Source organism: Dicentrarchus labrax, unplaced genomic scaffold, assembly GCF_905237075.1.
Source record: "Dicentrarchus labrax unplaced genomic scaffold, dlabrax2021, whole genome shotgun sequence".
NCBI classification, from domain to species: domain Eukaryota; kingdom Metazoa; phylum Chordata; class Actinopteri; family Moronidae; genus Dicentrarchus; species Dicentrarchus labrax.
Genome location: NW_026136719.1, coordinates 1,790,439 through 1,810,496, shown reverse-complemented (window position 1 = coordinate 1,810,496; position 20,058 = coordinate 1,790,439). Strand labels below are relative to the sequence as shown.

The window sequence follows — 20,058 nt, the reverse complement described above, 5'->3', positions numbered from 1 at the left end:
GCAAAATTTGCAACAATATTACTTATATTTAACGTTTGTCTGTTAGATGTTCTGTGAGTTGTTCTTGGAGGTCGTCTGAAATTTCAAATATACGTCTCCCGATCGTCTCATCCAAGTGCCATCTTAATTTGTGTAGTTTCATGCTGTCCGCTGCCAGAGTTTTTAAACATAAAACACACACAGGTCTTTCCTAATTTCCGACCGTATTCACGGTAAACCCAGGGCTATGTAGGCTTCGTCATATTTCCTGGTCTTAATAAGTTTATGCCGGTTACCGTCACTTGCTGTTCTTGCCTCTGACGCCTCCTCCATTTTTCTTTTTACTCCTGTCAGAAACTTCTCCATCTCTCCTCCTCCGTCAGTCACCCCTGCCTGTTGTGTCCACCCGACACCTCACTGCGCCCCCCCAGGGGGGCGCGCCCCACTATTTGAGAAGTACTGGCTTAGCATAAAGACTGAAAGTGGAGGTAACAGTTCGCCTTGCTCACACACAGAATGTTAACATTGCCACCTTTCGGACAGAAAACTGGTCAATTATATTTTCCTCATCAGTCGTTTATTACACAAAGAGCACATTTTATCCAACATGTAATAGAAAGAGCGTTGACGTAGTCCCTGACAGCAGCATTTATGAGTTTGTCTCCACTTTTCCTCAGTCGTCTCCTCTGTCGTCAGGTGTGTCTGGGTGGGCAGGTGTGGCCGACACGGCGGCAGTAGCAGATGGCATTGAAGAAGCGGCAGTAGCAGGTGTCACAGGGGTCACAGCAGGGCAGCGGGTAACCCAGACAGGACTGCTGGTGGGGGATGCAGCGACGAGGTGAACGCATGGCCCGACCCTGCAGCTGCAAGGCTGCTGACGAATCCTGGAAAACAGGAAGGAAGTGAATGGAAACAGGAAGCAGATATATTCACTGCAGTACCTGTTCAGAACAGGATGGTTGTTTGGCTCCCAGTAGTGCAGCTGCTTGAACTGATCTCATCTGATCCCCTCTCATCTGATCCACTCTGCACTGCTTCAGATCCTCATCAATACACTGCCGAGTGTGAGCTTGATCAGATTTAATGGCCCTCAGACACACAGATTCCTTCTTTTATAGTTTCTTCCCTCACAGTGTTGTTCCACCAAAGTAGTTGTGGTTCTTAAACCGGTTCAATCCAAGACTCCTGGAACCTTGTTTCTATCTGGAGAACCAGCCAAGAGTAGTGTGAGTGAGGGACACTGTTTCTCTGTGTCTCAGATGCTGTTTTTATTGTCCCCAGGACAGCTGGACGTTCGTACTTTCAAGCACTGGTTAAATGATGCTGCTACAGTACCACCTATTGGTCAAATGGCAACAAGTTTAACATTTTTGTAAGGGTAAATATTGACTGGCAGACGTGACGCAATTTTTTTTTGTGTTCCTATGGTTTAGTTAAATTTAAAAAGGTTAAAATTTGAAAATAAACTCACAAATGACTTCTAGTAATAGTCTAAAATTTCTGGATTTGATCAGTTTTGAGAGAATATTAAGGGGATAATGGTAAAAATGTCAATGTGGTGTAACAATAAAGATTAGTACCAAATACTTAAACTTGTTCAAAAAAGGTGAAATTCTCAATAAAACACATTATCAACTAGTTTGGCATATTCCTACATTTGTGTTGTTTAACAATGAATAAAATAAATGGAACACCGTTGTTCTGAATATTATAACTAATTTGGGGAGTTGTGTCTGTCAAGTCAACTTCCTAAATTGTCAAGGTGGTGTAACCAAGATTCAAGGAGCCATTTTGTTCATTTTTGTAAGAGGACCATGTGGCAGGAAATTATATCACAAAGAAGGTCCCCTGATTAGCCTAACTGCTGCATGCCAAGGCTAGTAGCTCTCTTTGAAATCTTGATAATTTGACATTTTTAGAGTATGGTCAGGTGTGCTTAAAGTTACATGTCAAATGGTATGACCTTAGGAAACCATCTATAATTCATAATAACTGTAAAAATAAGTATTTATTTTAAAAAAATGTGTTTGAAATCTTCACATCAAGGCCATGTGCTTACATAGGTGTCCATCATAATGCCTGTTAAATTTGAATTTGAATTGAAAAGTCAAATGGTGTAACCGGTTACACCATTTGACTTTTATTACATTCCTTTTTGGTTAGAGGCTGATTTTGTCAAATATCAGAATTTTTTGATGCTGATTAAAGATGTAATGTGAACTAACTTACTATGTGGAACTATTTTTAAGTGTTAAGTGTTGTTCTTATAAAAAAGTGGCGATTTATCCACAACGTTATTATCAAAGCTATGGAAGGTTAGGATAAAATCATTATTTTGCATGGCTTTAATATTATATGTAATTTCATAATGAAGCAGCAGTGGGTGAACAGTGACAATGTTGAAAATGAACAGCAGCTTTAAAAAGACTTGAAACTCCAATAATATGATAAACGTTAGTCAAAGATTAAAATTTAGATCTGTAAAATTACATTTATTAACTTTCTATTATTTCATAATTATTGTAATATAATAGAGCCTCTTTTTCCCCAATATATGCCATTATCAAGCAAAGAAAAAGTGGCTTGTCAGAGCACGAGTCAATGCAGATCCTGCAGCAAGGGCCATTTACCTTGCCAAAAGGTACAAAAGGTGGTTGCACACACACACACACACACACACACACACACACAAACAAACACATACTGACACACACAGACAGACAGACAGACAGACAGACAGACAGAAAACACACACACACACACACACACACACACACACACTTTTCCAGTGAAATACTGTCTACTGAAAGACAGAGTAATGTAGTGATTTAGACTAATTGCTTTTATTTTTCTATTTTACTATTTAGTTATCAAAGGAGAAAAAGAGAGGGAAAGACTAAAGGTACTCCAATAGCTGAGCTTTCCAAATCAAAGCAGGGGAAGTTGAGGCAAAAGGGGAGAAAGTATCAGCGAGACCACAGAGAACAGAAAAGGGTGCTTGCTGATGTTTTCAACTTAACACCACCATCTATGGGCACATCAGATGAGCAAATTCAGTATCTTGAAAATCCTGAGCCCATGCATAATCATCTGGACAGAAGGGCCGCAAGCATTCTCAACTACTGCAAAGAAAAGGAAGAAAAGAAATAGGGCTGGGTATTGTTAAGAACCTCACGATTCGATTAAATTTTGATTCTTTAGGTCACAATTCGATTCGATTTCGATTCGATATTGATTTAAATGCTTCGATATCGATAATAATAATAAGTAGAATTACAGCTTCGGGACGGCGACTTCCGTCATGTGTTTGCATGTTTGTATGGCGTATCATGGTTCGAGTATGTATACCATCTTCTTAAAACCCTCGTTTTCCACGACACTGTACGGTCGTAGGTCCTTACATATGAAGAAGGCGACAGACTCCACTATCTTCTGTGCACAGGCAGAGTTTGGCGGCAGTTTGCAAAGGAAGGATCTGTCGAGTTGCGTCTGTTTGGAATCCACAGGTTTAGCCGCGGGTTGCTGCAGAGCATCTGCATGGTGTCATTGCAGTATTTTAGTAGTGCCTGGCACAGCTTACACACTACCTTACTTTTGTCTATTTCCTGTGTTCCGGGTTTCCACTGGAATCCAAAATGACTCCAAACGTCTGCTTTTAAAGTTGAAGCTGCTGGTTTAACACTGCTGCTACCTGCTTCGGTTGCCATGTTGTTGTTGTGTGGTCGAGTGCAGCCTCCGTCCGTACAATGCAAATCACACAAAGGTGTTGCTCACTGCACCCCCACTGGCCAGGGGCTTGAATCGATTCAGAGGATTTAATGAATCAATATTGAATTGGGAAAAAATATATTGAAATGCATTGATGAATTGATATTTTTACCCACCTCTAGAAAGAAAGAACAAATACTATAGCTCAGTGCTGGAGGAGAGGGAAAGGCTGAGGTCTGAACTTCACAAAGTTAAAAGGGAACTCCAGGCAGCAAAACAAAAGACAAAACAGATACAGAGGAAACTGGATTGGCAAAAGAAAAAAAAGAAAATGGTCAGTTAAAAGAGCAAAATGAAAAACAAAAAGAAAGCCTCACAAAAGAGAAGAGAGGAAGTGGCCAGCTTTCTCTGTAGGGATGAGAATATTTGTTTTTTAACTGAATTCATAAAAGAACACGAGTTCACATGATTGTTGTATGTTTGTTTTTGTAAATTAATTCATAAAAGAGCAGAAGTTCACATGTTGTTGCCATGTTTGTTTCCTAAACTGATTCTTAAATTAATTAACAAAAGAAAACACCCAATTCTTGTTGTTGATGTTTTTTCTTCATTGAAAATAATAAAAAGCACAAGTTCAATTGACCTTGTTGACTGTCATGCTTAATTTGTAGTGCCAGTTTCTTCTGTAAAAGCATCATGGTCATGTGGTGTAACTGGTTTGTGTCAATTGGTGTAACCAGTATTTTTCATAAAAATATTATAATTTACAGGAAAAGTCATGGAGAATAAGATGTAATCCTCTGTTGCAATGTACTACCATAATTTTTAACAGTTTATACATAATTTGTCAAATGTTATATAGAAAATGCCAAGGGTTTTCAGCATTTGTCCTGGTCTATATTGCAAATACGCATTAAAATGTTGTTTTAAAATAATCCTAATAAAATCTATTTTCAAGATATATATTTAAATGAAGCAACTGTTTTTATAATTACACTTGCATACACTCTAGGTGGAAATAGATATTTAATACTTTAATACCTTTTGTTGTGGTTACACCACATGACATTTTCAGGGGCAATCCATCTTTCCTTTTGTAAAACATTGTTCAAAAGCTATTTGAAATTACATGAAACCAACAGAAATACAAAATATACATTTTTGCAAACCTGCTGCAAGCTTTTAAAACTATTTATTAAAACATTTTTGAATTGCTCATAATGCAAACTCTTATTTGTCACTGACCCATATACAGTAAATTAAATTCAGGCGCTTAGTGGGATGTACTGTATGTTTAAGCCACACCCACCTCGTCATAGGACCCTGCGTCCATTAGGAAGTGATCCTCCACTGAGTCAACAGATAGGAGGGCGGGGTCATGCACAGGGTCAGTGGCGTGGCTTCTCTCTGTGGGACGGGAGACAGAAAACAGACCTGCTGTGATACGGCACACAAGGAGTTTCTTTACACTCAATAAGCGCTACATGGGCACTATTTTCTCTCCAAAGTACACCCATCAATCATATCACTGCGCAGAAGGAAGCTAACGTTACAGCTCAGGTAAGGAGGATGCCATTAATGATATATCTTCTCATATCTTCTGCACAGTGATACGTAGAGAGAAAATAGTTCCTACTTGAAACTGCTCACAATAAGTCACTACTATTAGTGTAGTTGTTCCTACTGTTATTGCTGTGCACCTGTCTGTCTGTCTGTCTGTCTGTCTGTCTGTCTGTCTGTCTCTCTCTCTCTCTCACCCCAACTGGTTGAGGCAGTCTGTCCTAGGTTTCTGCCTCTTAAAAGGCCGTTTTTCCTTGCCCCTGTCGCCAAGGTCTTGCTCATGGTGGTACTAAATAAAATAAAAACTGATTAAAGTGTGTTTTCGTTCCTGCCGTAAAATAAAAAAGGAGAAAGTCAAGTTGAGTCAAGTCAAGTTGAATGTCTCTGCAGTAATGGACGACTGTTGCTCCGGTTGGACAGGTGTTACTGACCCAGGTCAGACAGGTACGACGGTTCGGAGAGACGACCGGCTGCCGGACCGTCGTCCAACTGGATGTTTCCATGAACCAAAGAAGAAGAGAGACGCAGCAGACTGAAGGAGTAACAGCAGAGGAGCACGGAGCCAAACATCCTGAAGATGAGGAAGAGGAGGAGGAAGAGGAGGAAGAATGATCACAGTGAGATTCAACGTCCGTTCATTGGATATTTATACTGATAAATTGAACAATAAAAGTTCACTTGATAAAAACTGTCATCAGTTTTTAAGTCAAACCTTTATTCTTATTATTGTGCCGAGTAATAATTTGAAGTATTGATACTTTTGTCAGCACTGGTTTAGAAAATTTATCAATATAATTCATAAAATAATAAATGTTTAAAAAATATTCTTAGGTTCAGTCACTGATTGATTTTGGTTGATTACATTTTTGAGTTATGCACACAGTTGCCAATATTTCATTTAATGGACCCTAAACCTAAACTAAATTCTAATTCATTTGAAAGTCTTGTTCTTAGTCTTTCTCACCCAAACTGGAAAACACTGAAGCCAGTTCTGTTTGTTATAGTGTACCGCGCTGCTGGACCGTACTCTGATTTTATATCTGAATTCTTTCTTGTTTTTATCAAGTTTAGTCCTTAAATAATAAAGAAAAGATAAAGTAGTTATTGTAGGTTTAATATTCATGTGGATGTTGAAAATGACAGTCTTAGTAACGCATTTATATCATTAATAGACTCAATTGGCTTCTGTCAGAGTGTAAATAAACCAACTCATTGTTTTAATCTCTTGACCTTATTCTATCATATGGCATTGATATTGACGTTTAATAGTCTTCCCACATAATCCTTTTCTATCTGACTTTTGAATTCATACTATAAGATTATAAGCCATTAGGCAAAACTTCCTACAGCAGACGTCTATCTGACAGTGCTGTAGCTAAATTTAAGGAGGAGATTCCTTCAGTGTTTAATTCAATGCCATGTCTGAATTTAACAGAGTCCTATAACGACTTTAGTCCCTCTGAAATTGATAATCTTGTTGATAGTGCTACAGGCTCACTACAATCAACAGACTCTATCGCTCCTATAAAAAGGAAATTATTAAAACATAGGAGACTAGCACCGTGGTACAATCACCAAACCCGCCAGTTAAAACAAATAGCTAGAAAATCTGAAAGGAAATGGCGCTCTTCCAAATTATCAGAATATCGCTCAAATTGGCAATATAATCTTAAAACTTATAGAAAGGCCCTCCGTAATGCCAGAGGAGCCTATTACTCAGCACTAATAGAAGAAAATAAGAATAACCCTAGGTTCCTCTTCAGCACTGTAGCCAGGCTGACAGAGAGTCACAGCTCTATTGAGCCACATATCCCCATAAACTTAAGTAGCAATGACTTCATGAGCTTCTTCTATAATAAAATTATTACTATTAGAGAAAAAATTAATCACCAACTGCCATCAACAGTTATCAGTGGCTCTCCAAGTTCAGGAACTTTAACTAATGTAAACTCAGATATATATTAAGACTGTTTTTCTGCTATCGATCTTCATCAGTTAACTTCAATAATTTCTACATCGAAGCCATCAACCTGTCTGTTAGACCCGATCCCAACTAGGCTGCTTAAAGAAGTCATATGCTTCATTGGCACTTCTTTACTGGATATGATTAATATTTCTTTTTGTTTGTCATTTAACTACCACATAAAGCAGACCTCTAGGACTGCCTTCTTTCATTTACGTAACATTACAAAAATTAGACACATACTATCACAGACAGATACAGAAAAACTAATCCATGCATTTGTTACTTCAAGGCTGGATTACTGCAACTCTTTATTATCAGGTTGCCCCAATAAGTCCATTAATCGCTCCAATTAATTCACAACGCTGCAGCACGAGTACTGACAGGAACTAGAAAAAGAGATCACATCTCTCCTGTACTAGCTTCTCTGCATTGGCTCCCTGTAAAATGTAGAATAGAATTTAAAATCCTCCTCCTCACCTATAAAGCTCTTCATGGTCAGGCCCATTCATATCTTAAAGAGCTCATAGTACCCTATTACCCCTCTAGAACACTACGTTCTCTGAATGCTGGGCCACTTGTGGTTCCTATAGTCTCTAAAAGTAGAACAGGAGCCAGAGCCTTCAGTTACCAAGCTTCTCTCCTGTGGAACCAGCTTCCAGTTGTGGTTCGGGAGGCAGACACCCTCACCACATTCAAGAGTAGGCTTAAGACATTCCTCTTTGATAAAGCTTATAGTTAGGGTTGGATCAGGTGAGTCCTGAGTCCATGGTGCACTGAGCTCCTCTCTTCCTCTCTCTTTCTGCACTCATTCATGTTCCATTAATGCATGTTACTAACTCCACTTCTTCCCCGGAGTTCTTGTGCTTTTTCGTCTCGCAGGTTCTCATGGATCCTGGTGGAGCCTCCTGCCATGGTCCTGCTTGACCATTGCCAATATCACTGATATTAGTGTTATTATTATTATAAGTATGATTACAGCTACGGTTACTGTTGTTGCTGTTGTCACTGCTCATTGTCCCCAATCGTTGCTGTTGTCATGTTCATCATCAGTCACTACTATTAGTGTAGTTGTTGCTACTGTTGTTGCTGTGCACCTGTCTGTCTGTCTGTCTGTCTGTCTGTCTGTCTCTCTCTCTCTCTCTCTCTCTCTCTCTCTCTCTCTCTCTCTCTCTCTCACCCCAACTGGTCGAGACAGACAACCACCCATCTAGAGCTGAAGGATCTGTCCTAGGTTTCTGCCTTTTAACAGGCGGATAGGAACTATATACACAGCCAGACTCTGCGGATGAAGAGGAAATGAGAGTGTTTCTAAATTCATTGGACTTGCCATCGATCGGTAATATTCAAAATGATAGGCTAACGGCTGATATTACAAAGGAAGAGGTAAATGATGCAACAAGTGCATTAAAAAATAATAAATATCTGGGCAGTGATGGATATAAGATATAAGAGTGGTATAAAATGTTCAAAGATGAGCTCACACCACTACCCTTGGCTTCTTTTAATTGGACACTCCAAAACAATAAAATACCTTCATCCTGGACTGAAGCAATCATTACAGTCATCCACAAACAAGGAAGAGACAAAGAGCACTGTGGCAATTACAGACCAATCTCGTTGCTAAACGTGGATTATAAAATATACACAACAATTATTTCAAAAAGACTGAATACTTTCATAACAGAAATTATAGAGGAAGATCAAACAGGATTTATAAGCGGAAGGCAAATGCAGGACAATATCAGAAGAACTTTGCATATCGTAGATGAAACACAACAGAAAAAACAAAGCATTATATTAGCAAGCATCGACGCGGAGAAAGCATATGACTGTGTGAATTGAAGATTTTTGTATCAAGTGCGGGGACGATTTGGATTTAACAGTGAATCAGTACAATGCATAAAGACTCTATATCAACAGCCCACCGCCAAAATTAAAATAAATGGAAGTCTTTTATTGCCTTTATTTGATAGGACAGCTGACGACAAACAGGAAAGGGGGGCAGAGAGAGAGAGGGTATGACACACAGCAAAGGGCTGCAGGTCGGATTCGAACCCTGGGCCACTACAGGACTGAGTCTCGGTACATGGGTTGCCAGCTCTACCCACTGAGCTAACCGGACACCGAAATAAGTGGAAGTCTGACTGATAAAATCAACTTGCAAAGGTCTACCAGACAGGGTTGTTGCCTATCACCCACTTTGTTCGCTCTTTTCGTAGAACCGCTGGCGCAAGCATTTTGTCAGAACGAAGAACTGGAGGGAGTAATGGTGAACGGAACAGAACAAAAAATAGGACTTTTTGCTGATGATGTCATAGCCTTCTTAGAAAAACCGAACAAATCACTCCCTGTACTGATAAAACTTTTAGAAACATACAGGCACCTCTCAGGATATAAAGTTAATATATCGAAAACACAGATACTACCACTTAACTACACTCCATCAAAAGAGATTCAGGATTCATATCATCTTGATTGGAACCTAAAGAAAATAAAATATCTGGGGGTCTCCATCATTAAAGGATTATCTAAACTATATAAAGAAAATTGTGACAAAATAAGCCAAGAGATACAAAAAGACATTGGAAGATGGGCCACTCTGCCGCTAGATTTTAACTTGAGAATTGAAATAATCAAAATGAATATGCTACCTAGGCTCCTCTATTTATTTCACTCTCTACCAGTAGAGGTTCCTCAAACCCAGTTTGTGACCTGGAACAGAATAATATCAAAGTTTATCTGGGCAGGTAAAAAACCTAGAATTAGGTTTGAAACTCTCCAGCTGCCAAAGGACAGAGGGGGAATGGGTCTACCAAGACTGAAAGAATACTACTTTGCAGCCCAGCTGAGATATTTACTCTGCTGGTGTAAACCAGACTACACAGAAAAGTGGAAAGAAATGGAGAAAGAGTTTGGAGGATACCCAATTCAGAATGTCATCGGAGATAAAGAAACATACAATAAAATTAAAAATAAAATTGACTCAATTACATTGTTTACTCTGGAATTATGGTATAGAATTATTAAAAATTATGGGATAAATAAGGACATACATTTGTTAAAGTGGGTTGCATCTGACAGTAATTTCAAACCTGCCAGTTATGACAAGGGATTCAAACAGTGGGAAATTAAGGGAATTACGGCATGATGCACTCTAGAGAAAGACGGGGGGCTGGAGAGTTTTCAGAACATGAGAGTCAAATATGATCTGGGTAAACATGAATTCTATAGGTACTTACAACTAAGAGATTATTACAGGAAAGAAATCAAGATGGATCCCTCCATGGAAGTGAATGGTGTGATACAAACAATAATTAGTATTTACAAGACATCAAAATTAGAATGATATCAGCACTGTACCAAAAATTGACAATAAACAAGAATACAACTAATTATATAAAGAAAAGTGGGAGTCAGAGTTCAACATAGAAATTTCGGACAAAGATTGGCTAAATATGTGAGGAAATAATAGAGGAAATCTATGTAATGGAAAGATTGACACATCGCTTAAGATTGCAAGAAACACAGCTGGAGGACAAATGGCTGAAATGGACATTTTTCAGGACTTTGAACAGCGACAAAGACTATTGAAAAAACATTAGATACAGAGGACGAAACTGAGAGAACTAATGAATGAACAAGAAGGAATGCAACTCCCACCAGGACTGTATTTTGTTTTTGTTTTCTAGTGTTGCTTTGTTTGTTTTCTGCATTGCTGGATGTGGGGTGTACGTGTACAAATGTGAAAAATCAATAAAAATTAAAGTGAGAAAAAAAAAAAAAATACAGAATCCTGGAGCATACCATTTGAAGTACCGGCAGGAAGGCCTATTGTATCGGACTGCAGCAGCAAATCCTACAGGATTGCCGAATACATAGAGCACTACATCAACCCACTCTCCAATTAACATAAAAGCTACATAAAAGACACATATGATTTCATACACAAAATAAAAACCACCAACATCTTATTCACCATCGATATAGATAGTTTATACACCAACATAGAGACCATAACAGGACTGCAGGCCGGTGCACTTCTACACAAAAACAGCCTTCACCCGAAACACACATTTAAAGGACTAATTAAATCCCAACTACTACTACTACTACTACTACACAAACAGTGGCCTTTGAAGAGGCCACTCAGATCCTCTTCAAGGCATTAAAAACCAGGGGATACTCCAGGTTCTTCCTCAGACAAATCAGGAAGGACTTCCTCACCACGAGACCAGAGGACAGGAGAAAAATCCTCCCATTAATCACCACCTACTCCACATATAGCGTAGCAGAAAACAAACACATTAAGGACAATTTCACGCAAAAAATACAAAACACAAACATGCTCCAGGAGTATAAAATAATCTCGGCCTACAAGAGGAACAAAAACCTAAAGACTATCTGGTCAAAAGTAAACTACCAGAACTTAACACAATTCCTCAACAAGGCCCACATTACTTTAGACCAAATAAAACAATTAAAAACCTTCCAAACAACCACATACCCCATTAAACAGACCCTAACCACCAACACACACACACACTGCGTATATGTCATAAAGTGTAAACACTGTGACATCTCATACGTGGAGAAACAGGCAACACAATTAAAACTAGACTGGCTCAACACATATACAACATTAAAAATCACAAAGACACACACACACATCTAGTGGCACACTTTATTAACCATAGTCTAGGGTAATTAGAAATAACAGGAATACAACACAACATAAATTGGACACCGGTGGAGAGGAAAAAAGCTGAAAGACACTGGATCAGAAAATTGAACACCAGATTCCCCCACGGTTTAAATATTAGAAATGATGAAAAACACACCAGAGCACAAACTTTATTTTTCTCAGAATAAAAACAACAGCAAGAATGGCCAGCACACACCCTTTTTCCCAGGAAATCCCCACAAAGGATACCTTGGGAAAAAGGACTTCTCTTTCTAAACCTAACCCTAACTCCAGCCCCCTAACCCCCTAACAAACAGAAGGTTTAAGGACATATTAATAACATTATTATATTATATATTAATATTGACACATCGTTAAGAAAAAAAAGAGAATTATTAGAATAATATAATATAAATGATTTAGACTGACAACACTGTAACAATAATATTCTTTTACATTATATTATAGTAAATCCTAGTGGGTGAGAGACCCAGCCTCACATACACACAGAGAGAGAGAGAGAGAGAGAGAGAGAGAGAGAGAGAGAGGTACCTCACCTGTCACTGTGACTCTTCAGTGTTTCCCTCCGGAGGGACGAGGAGCCATTTAAAGGAGGAGGACGAACGGGGGGGGGCGTCTTCATAAATTGAATAGTGACCTCGGGGTATTTATCTTTATTTAAATGACCCAAAATCACAATTAGCCTCAAAGACATTCAAAATAAAATGCACAAAAGCAAATGACAGTGATCAATCTGAATGATCATATATTAATAGTAAAAATAATAATAATCATTAAATCATATCGGATTTAATGATCATATCTGATTTAATGATTATATTGTGATATAATTTAATATAATAACATTACTGTAATAGAATATAACATTACTGTCATAGAATATAATATAATAACATTACTGTAATATAATATAATATAATATAATAACATCATTGTAATATAATATTATATAATAACACTATTGTAATTTAATATAATAACATTATTGTAATATAATATAATATAATAATATTTAATATAATAACATTACTGTAATATAATATAATATAATAACATTTCTGTAATATCTGTGTTGCAGAGGCAGAGCGGGTTGTCCACTAATCGGAAGGTTGTTGGTTCAATCCCCGGGCTTGAGCAAAACCCCAAATTGCTCCTGATGCGGAGCATCGGTGTGTGAATGTGTGTGAATGAGTTAGTTTCTGTTCGATGGACCTTACCATCACTGAGTGAATGTGTGTGAAAGGGTGAATGTGTCTGTAGTGTAAAAACGCTTTGAGTGGTCGGAAGACTAGAAAGGAAACTATACAAGTACAGCTCCATTTACCATTTACCCTAATAACATTACTGTATGTTCAAACATTAAACATATAAAGTTCTAGTCTTGCTCAATGTGTACCCGTACACTACATTCACAGCTGGGGATCGAACCAACAACCTCTGAGCCACCTTACACTATATAACAGAGTTGAGTGAGGTTATTCTCACTGAAGCAGGTTCTTCCAGTTCACAGCCACATATCTTTTAATATCTTTTAATATCTTTTTAAAATCAAACTGATGATAAAAAATGAACAAACATCAGCGTGATAACAACGACCTAAAATGACAGAAACCATATTTTGGAAACACTGATTTAATGATTTTTTTGGTTTTGTCCCATCTGCTAATATTATTATTATTATTATTATTATTATTATTATTATTATTATTATTGTTGTTGTTGTTGTTGTTGTTATTGAGTGCAGTCTTCACTGGCTGCTCTCACTAATGATCCTCTCAGTGGAGAACATTACATCAGCTGCTTCATTCATGCTTCTTCTATTATCTTCAATCTGCTGCTTCATTAAACTCTTCGTCCTCTTCGTCCTCCGGCCGCAAACATGGCGCCTGTTCTCGCTGATGACATCACCGCTGCACTCAACTCAAATCAGCTGCTGCTGGTGGCAGGAAATGGTTTTTAATAAAACGTGTTTGTTCTCATCAACAACAACAACAACTGTCACACACCATGGTAACAGTGTAGAGCATCATCTCACAAACACATACAGAGGGCGCTCTTATTGTGAAAAGCCTGTCTTGAATGAACAAACTGAAGCAGGACCAGATAAAAAATATAATGGATGACCTGAGTAGCTGCACTTTAGAACAGGTCCAGTTGAACCAGACTGGTCAGAACCTTTGGATCCCTCAGGATACAAGGTTAACCTGCACAAAAGCTAACTGATCCCAATGAATATACATATACATAAGTAAGAGACCTACAATGACATACCATTGGAAATTCAAGAGAGACAGTTCACCTACTTGGGAGTATCGTCACAAAGAAAGTCCTAAAAACATTGGTTCAACATTAGCTGCCGTGACCGACTGTAAATAATGTTATAAAGAGTTCGGTCTAGACCTGCTCTATTTGAAAAGTGTCCTGAGATAACTTCTGTTATGAATTGGCGCTATACAAATCAAATTGAATTAAATTGAATTATATTTATTGTCATTATATATACTGTCACTATATATACTTTCCTTATATATAATAGATAACCAAGGGGGTGCAGCGTGGTCTCACTTTATCATTTTTGTATTTTTACACAGAACTACATTGGTGTATATTTTATAACAATGTGGAATATGTGCCCAACCCTGGGAGGTGGTGTATGAGAGGGGCTGTTGTTTATCCAGGGGCAGATTCACCGAGAGCTGCCCAGTTCAACCAGTCTGGCAGGCTCTACTGGAGCGGTTGGGGTTAAGAGTCTTGCTCAAGGGCACCTCAGTGTTGGTAATGAGGGAGGGACAAACGCTGCTTTACACTTTCTCCACTCAGAATTATCCTGCGGGTCCGGGGCCAGTCTAACCTAAGCAATATTTATTCTGGTTGATTTTCAAACAGAATTTATGTTTGTATGTTTTTATGTTGTTTGTTTGTTTTTCCTTTCTTGCTTTAAAACAGAAAAACAACCCTGTTATTTTGTTTTATTCGGTTTTGAAACAGAAAAATGAAATGAATATTATATATAGAGATTGTCTTCTATAATTTTGTTTATGGTTCCAGATGTTCAGACACTGCTTTCACTTTCACTTCAGCATGAAACTGAATCTCATTTTAATCTTTTTCCCCCAATTCAATGTTCATATAAATGTGTCCAATTATTAATATTATTATTATCATCATCATCATTATTATTATTATTAATAATAATAATAATAATAATAATAAAAATAAACATATTCGGCTGAATGAAGTATTTGTACACTCGTTTTACACACACACACACACACACACACACACACACACACACACACTGTGACTCACAGTCACCTGACACACACACACACACACACACACTCAGGCAGCACTAATGGAAGAGCCGATCCCTGAGAGAGAGACTCCATCCTGAACCGGATATCAGGTGAAGACTGACGGCGACCTGCAGCAGGGTCCGACCTGGTGTTTTTAGTCATGGTCTTCGAGTCTCTGGTCAGCGACCTACTCAACAGGTTCATCGGGGACTACGTGGAGAACCTGGACAAGTCCCAGCTGAAGATCGGGATCTGGGGAGGTGAGCTCAGCAGCTAGCCAGCAGCTACCGCGATGACATATGCAGACAAACCAGACTCAGTTCGGAAATATAACGATTTAACACTCATTGCTTTCTCAGTAAATATGGACACACAGTTGAACAAATCCAAACCGTTGCGCGTAAAGAGCAGGTTCTACTGTTGAGATCGGCTTAATTATAAAACAATAATCAATCATTTTGATTGTAGAAGAAGGTGGAGTTTATTGGAGGCTGCGCGCGCTGTTTCCGCCTTATCTGCAACAGAACACAGAAAAGCGTTAGCGGAAGCGGCGGTAAATTAATGTCAGGTTGTGTTCATTAGAGCTACTGTTGGTTAATTACATTATAGCCGAATTAAAGAGCAGTTCACTGTGGACAGAAAACACTAACAGTCATATTCACCTGCGACCTCAGTCACAGTAAATTGTCAGGTTTTCCACCGAGGTTTGGTGTAATAATGTCACCGTCACAGAGCGTCAGTAATCCGGTAAACAAACAAACTCCCCCCCCACCCCCCACCTGGCTATAGGTGAATCTGTCTGTCTGCCTGTCTGCCTGAACTGACACACACAGAAAGACCGCTCAACCTTATCTCTCTCTCACACACACACACACACACACACACACACACACACACACTCTGTTATCATCAGTGGACGCGCCTCAATGTATCACGTGACAAACAATAAACAATAAGAGCTGCTGCGTTTTGAATCGATGAATGTAGTAATATAATAACAATAAATTAACAATAAAGCAAATAATAATGGCTGAGCAGCCAATCAGGAGCTGACACACTTTGTTGTTATTGATCATCTGTATCAGTCTTCCATTAAATGATGAATAATAATATTGATTAGAATCAGTCATTAATCAGTCGCTCTGTGTGTCTTTAGGAAATGTCGTCCTGGAGAACCTGAAAGTTAAAGAAAATGCTTTGGTAAGCCCCGCCTCCTCCCTCTGATGTCATCAGACATGGACAATGCATAAACATTGTTCCTGCACATGCTCAGTAGTGTTTGCACATTGTTTCACCGGTCGTGTGTTTGTGTTTCAGAGTGAGTTCGATGTTCCCTTCAAAGTGAAGGCTGGACAGATCGGTGAGTCTCTCTCTCTCACACACACACACTGTATAACCTTACATATACAGTTTCCTCCATCAGTTTAACCAGCTGGACTCTGTCGTCCTTCATCGGTCTGTAGAGCTCTGAACCTCCAGTTGGGCTTTATGGTCGTCTCCATGTTGGTGTTTAGCAGCCAGCGGAGGTCACGTACAGCCAGTTGAGCTGCTCTCCTCGGCTGCTCTTGGTTTGGAAACAATAGAGGGTATGTGTTTACGTCACTTCCGCCCCGCGACACGCCCCCCTCATTCGGACTGAGTGGCAAAGCAAACCACCCCCAACATGTCAAAGGATAGCGGTTGATACAGCGAAACCGAATAAAAATGGATTATCAAAACAAATTGACGTCAGTTGGACTCGACAATGATCCATACGAGCTCCCAAAAACCATCTGGTCCACGGACACTGACGTGGCCAGATATCGGGTATCCGGACATTTATATGTACCTGATTTCAACGCCAGGTAAATATAAACGGCAAAGCCTGAAGGCGAAACTGAATTAACTTGGTACATAGTCAGGGTGTAGGGGATCATCACTCTTTTTTCCTGAAACAAACAAATATACATGGTTGGCACCAGCGAATATATACATATAATGATTTCTATATGAATCAGAGCCAGATTAGCACATTTAAAAATCAGCCATTAGATTTAAACAGAATCCAAAATTAAACATCATAGCAGAAAATAAGCTGATAAAAAAAGTCTGTTTACAGTAGCCTTTACAGTGTATTGACACAAGTAAAATATTGACTTGTATGGGCGCCCGGATAGTTCAGTGGGTAGAGCTGGTGACCCGTGTACTGAGGCTGAGTCCTTGCCGCAGTGGCCCAGGGTTCGAATCCGACCTGCAGCCCTTTGCTGTGCTTCATCCCCTCTCTCTCTCGCACCCCTTTCCTATCTATCTTCAGCTGTCACTACAATAATCCAATCCAATCCAATCCACTTTATTTATATAGCACGAATTTAACAAACACAAGGTTTCCAAAGTGCTGCACAAAAAGATATACAGAATAAATAAATAACACAATCGAAGATACATAATAAAAGATAAAAGCAATAAAAGGCAATAAAAGCCCCAAAAAATATACTTAAAAAAAAAAGAGAATAAAAATAAACTTGTACTATTTAAGTACAGCCAACATCAGATACTTTGAGACTTTTACCCAAGGACTATTTATTTAGTCATACTTTAGTAAAAATAAAGATATCGTGTTAAAGTATTACTTTGGTAAAAGTGAAAGTCACCTTTTGGGTACTTCAGTTACCTTAAGTTAGCTAGGGTTATGAATGAATACAGGGTGATGAATAGAGCTAAATGAAAGATGCTAATGTTAAGAGCTTTGCTGAAGTAACGTTGGTAATACATTATGTAATTTAATGATATGATTTTGCCCGAAAATAAAGCATAATTTAACGTTACCTGACACGAAATTCAATTCAATTCAATTCAATTCAATTTTATTTGTATAGCGCCAATTCATAACAGAAGTTATCTCAGGACACTTTTCAAATAGAGCAGGTCTAGACCGAACTCTTTAAAACATTATTTACAGAGACCCAACAGTACCACCATGAGCAAGCACTTGGCGACAAGGGCAAGGAAACACTGCCTGTTAAAAGGCAGAAACCTAGGACAGATCCTCCGGCTCTAGGTGGGTGGTCGTCTGTCTCGACCAGTTGGGGTGAGAGAGAGAGAGAGAGAGAGAGCGAGAGCGAGAGAAAGAGAGAGAAAGAGAGAGAGAGGTGCATAGCAACAACAGTATTGGTAATGGCAGTCTAGCAGGACCATGGCAGGAGGCTCCACCAGGATCGACAAGAACCTGCGAGACGAGAAAGCACTAGAACTCCGGGGAAGAAGTGAAGTTAGTAACATGCATTAATGGGACATGAATGAGTGCAGAAAGAGAGAGGAAGAGAGTAGCTCAGTGCACCATGGGAAATCCCCCGATAGTCTAGGCCTATAGCAGCATAACTAAGGGATGGTTCAGGACTCACCTGATCCAGCCCTAACTATAAGCTTTATCAAAGAGGAATGTCTTAAGCCTACTCTTGAATGTGGTGAGGGTGTCTGCCTCCCGAACCACAACTGGAAGCTGGTTCCACAGGAGAGGAGCTTGGTAACTGAAGGCTCTGGCTCCTGTTCTACTTTTAGAGACTATAGGAACCACAAGTAGCCCAGCATTCAGAGAACGTAGTGTTCTAGAGGGGTAATAGGGTACTATGAGCTCTTTAAGATATGAAGGGGCCTGACCATGAAGAGCTTTATAGGTGAGGAGGAGGATTTTAAATTCAATTCTACATTTTACAGGGAGCCAATGCAGAGAAGCTAGTACAGGAGAGATGTGATCTCTTTTTCTAGTTCCTGTCAGTACTCGTGCTGCAGCGTTGTGAATTAATTGGAGCGATTAATGGACTTATTGGGGCAACCTGATAATAAAGAGTTGCAGTAACCCAGCCTTGAAGTAACAAATGCATGGATTAGTTTTTCTGCATCTGTCTGTGATAGGATGTGTCTAATTTTTCTAATATTACGTAAATGAAAGAAGGCGGTCCTAGAGGTCTGCTTTATGTGGGAGTTAAATGACAAATCCTGATCAAAGATAACTCCAAGATTCCTGACAGTGGTACTAGAGGCCAAGTTATTGCCATCTAGAGTAACTATATCTTTAGACAGTGAGTCTCTAAGGTTTTTGGGGCCAAGAACAAGAATTTCGTTTTTTTCTGAGTTTAACATCAGAAAATTGCAGGTCATCCAGGATTTTATGTCCGTAAGACATGTTTGTAATTTAGATAATTGATTAATTTCATAGATATAACTGCGTATCATCTGCATAACAGTGAAAGTTAATGGAGTGATTCCTAATAATGTTGCCTAAAGGAAGCATATACAAAGTAAATAGTATTGGTCCAAGTACAGAACCTTGTGGAACTCCATGACTAACTGTAGTATTTATTGAAGATTCATCGTTAACATGTACAAACTGCGAGCGATCTGATAAATATGACTTAAATCAGCTTAGTGCGGTTCCTTTAATGCCAATTTGATGCTCAAGTCTCTCTAAAAGAATATTATGGTCAATGGTGTCAAATGCAGCACTAAGATCTAATAATACAAGTACAGAGACAAGTCCATTGTCAGAAGCAGTCAGAAGGTCATTATTAACTTTAACCAGAGCTGTCTCTGTGCTATGATGAACTCTAAATCCTGACTGAAAATCCTCAAATAAACTATTGTTATGTAGAAAGTCACACAACTCTTTGGCGACTACTTTCTCCAGAATCTTAGAGAGGAAGGGGAGGTTAGAAATTGGTCTATAGTTGGCTAAAACCCCTGGGTCAAGAGTGGACTTTTTAAGAAGGGGTTTAATTACAGCTACTTTAAAGGACTGTGGTACATATCCTGATAATAAAGAAAGATTAATCATATCCAGTAAAGAAGTGCCAATTAAGGGAACAACTTCT

General features: G+C 38.9%; 3 protein-coding genes across 13 annotated transcripts in view; 1 reads left to right on the top strand and 2 right to left on the bottom strand.

Annotated features, from left to right (window-relative positions):
* galr1b (galanin receptor 1b) overlaps positions 1-20,058 on the bottom strand; it is a 244,086-nt gene that overhangs the window by 215,270 nt on the left and 8,758 nt on the right. The window lies entirely within an intron of this gene.
* Positions 545-12,471, bottom strand: agrp (agouti related neuropeptide). Its single transcript, XM_051378214.1, has 4 exons — positions 12,452-12,471; positions 5,679-5,818; positions 4,997-5,094; positions 545-863 (listed from the first exon to the last, which is right to left on the bottom strand). The coding sequence occupies exons 2-4, from the start codon at positions 5,815-5,817 to the stop codon at positions 672-674; spliced, it is 429 nt and encodes a 142-aa protein (XP_051234174.1). The 5' UTR covers position 5,818; positions 12,452-12,471; the 3' UTR covers positions 545-671.
* The window catches only part of vps13c (vacuolar protein sorting 13 homolog C), an 81,696-nt gene continuing 76,898 nt past the window's right edge, over positions 15,261-20,058 (top strand). For all 11 annotated transcript variants that reach the window (XM_051378099.1, XM_051378094.1, XM_051378098.1 and 8 more), the window contains exons 1-3: positions 15,261-15,471; positions 16,368-16,411; positions 16,529-16,571. In XM_051378099.1, coding sequence (XP_051234059.1) covers positions 15,372-15,471; positions 16,368-16,411; positions 16,529-16,571 — 187 coding nt within the window. In that variant the 5' untranslated portion in view covers positions 15,261-15,371. The remainder of the gene's footprint in view (positions 15,472-16,367; positions 16,412-16,528; positions 16,572-20,058) is intronic.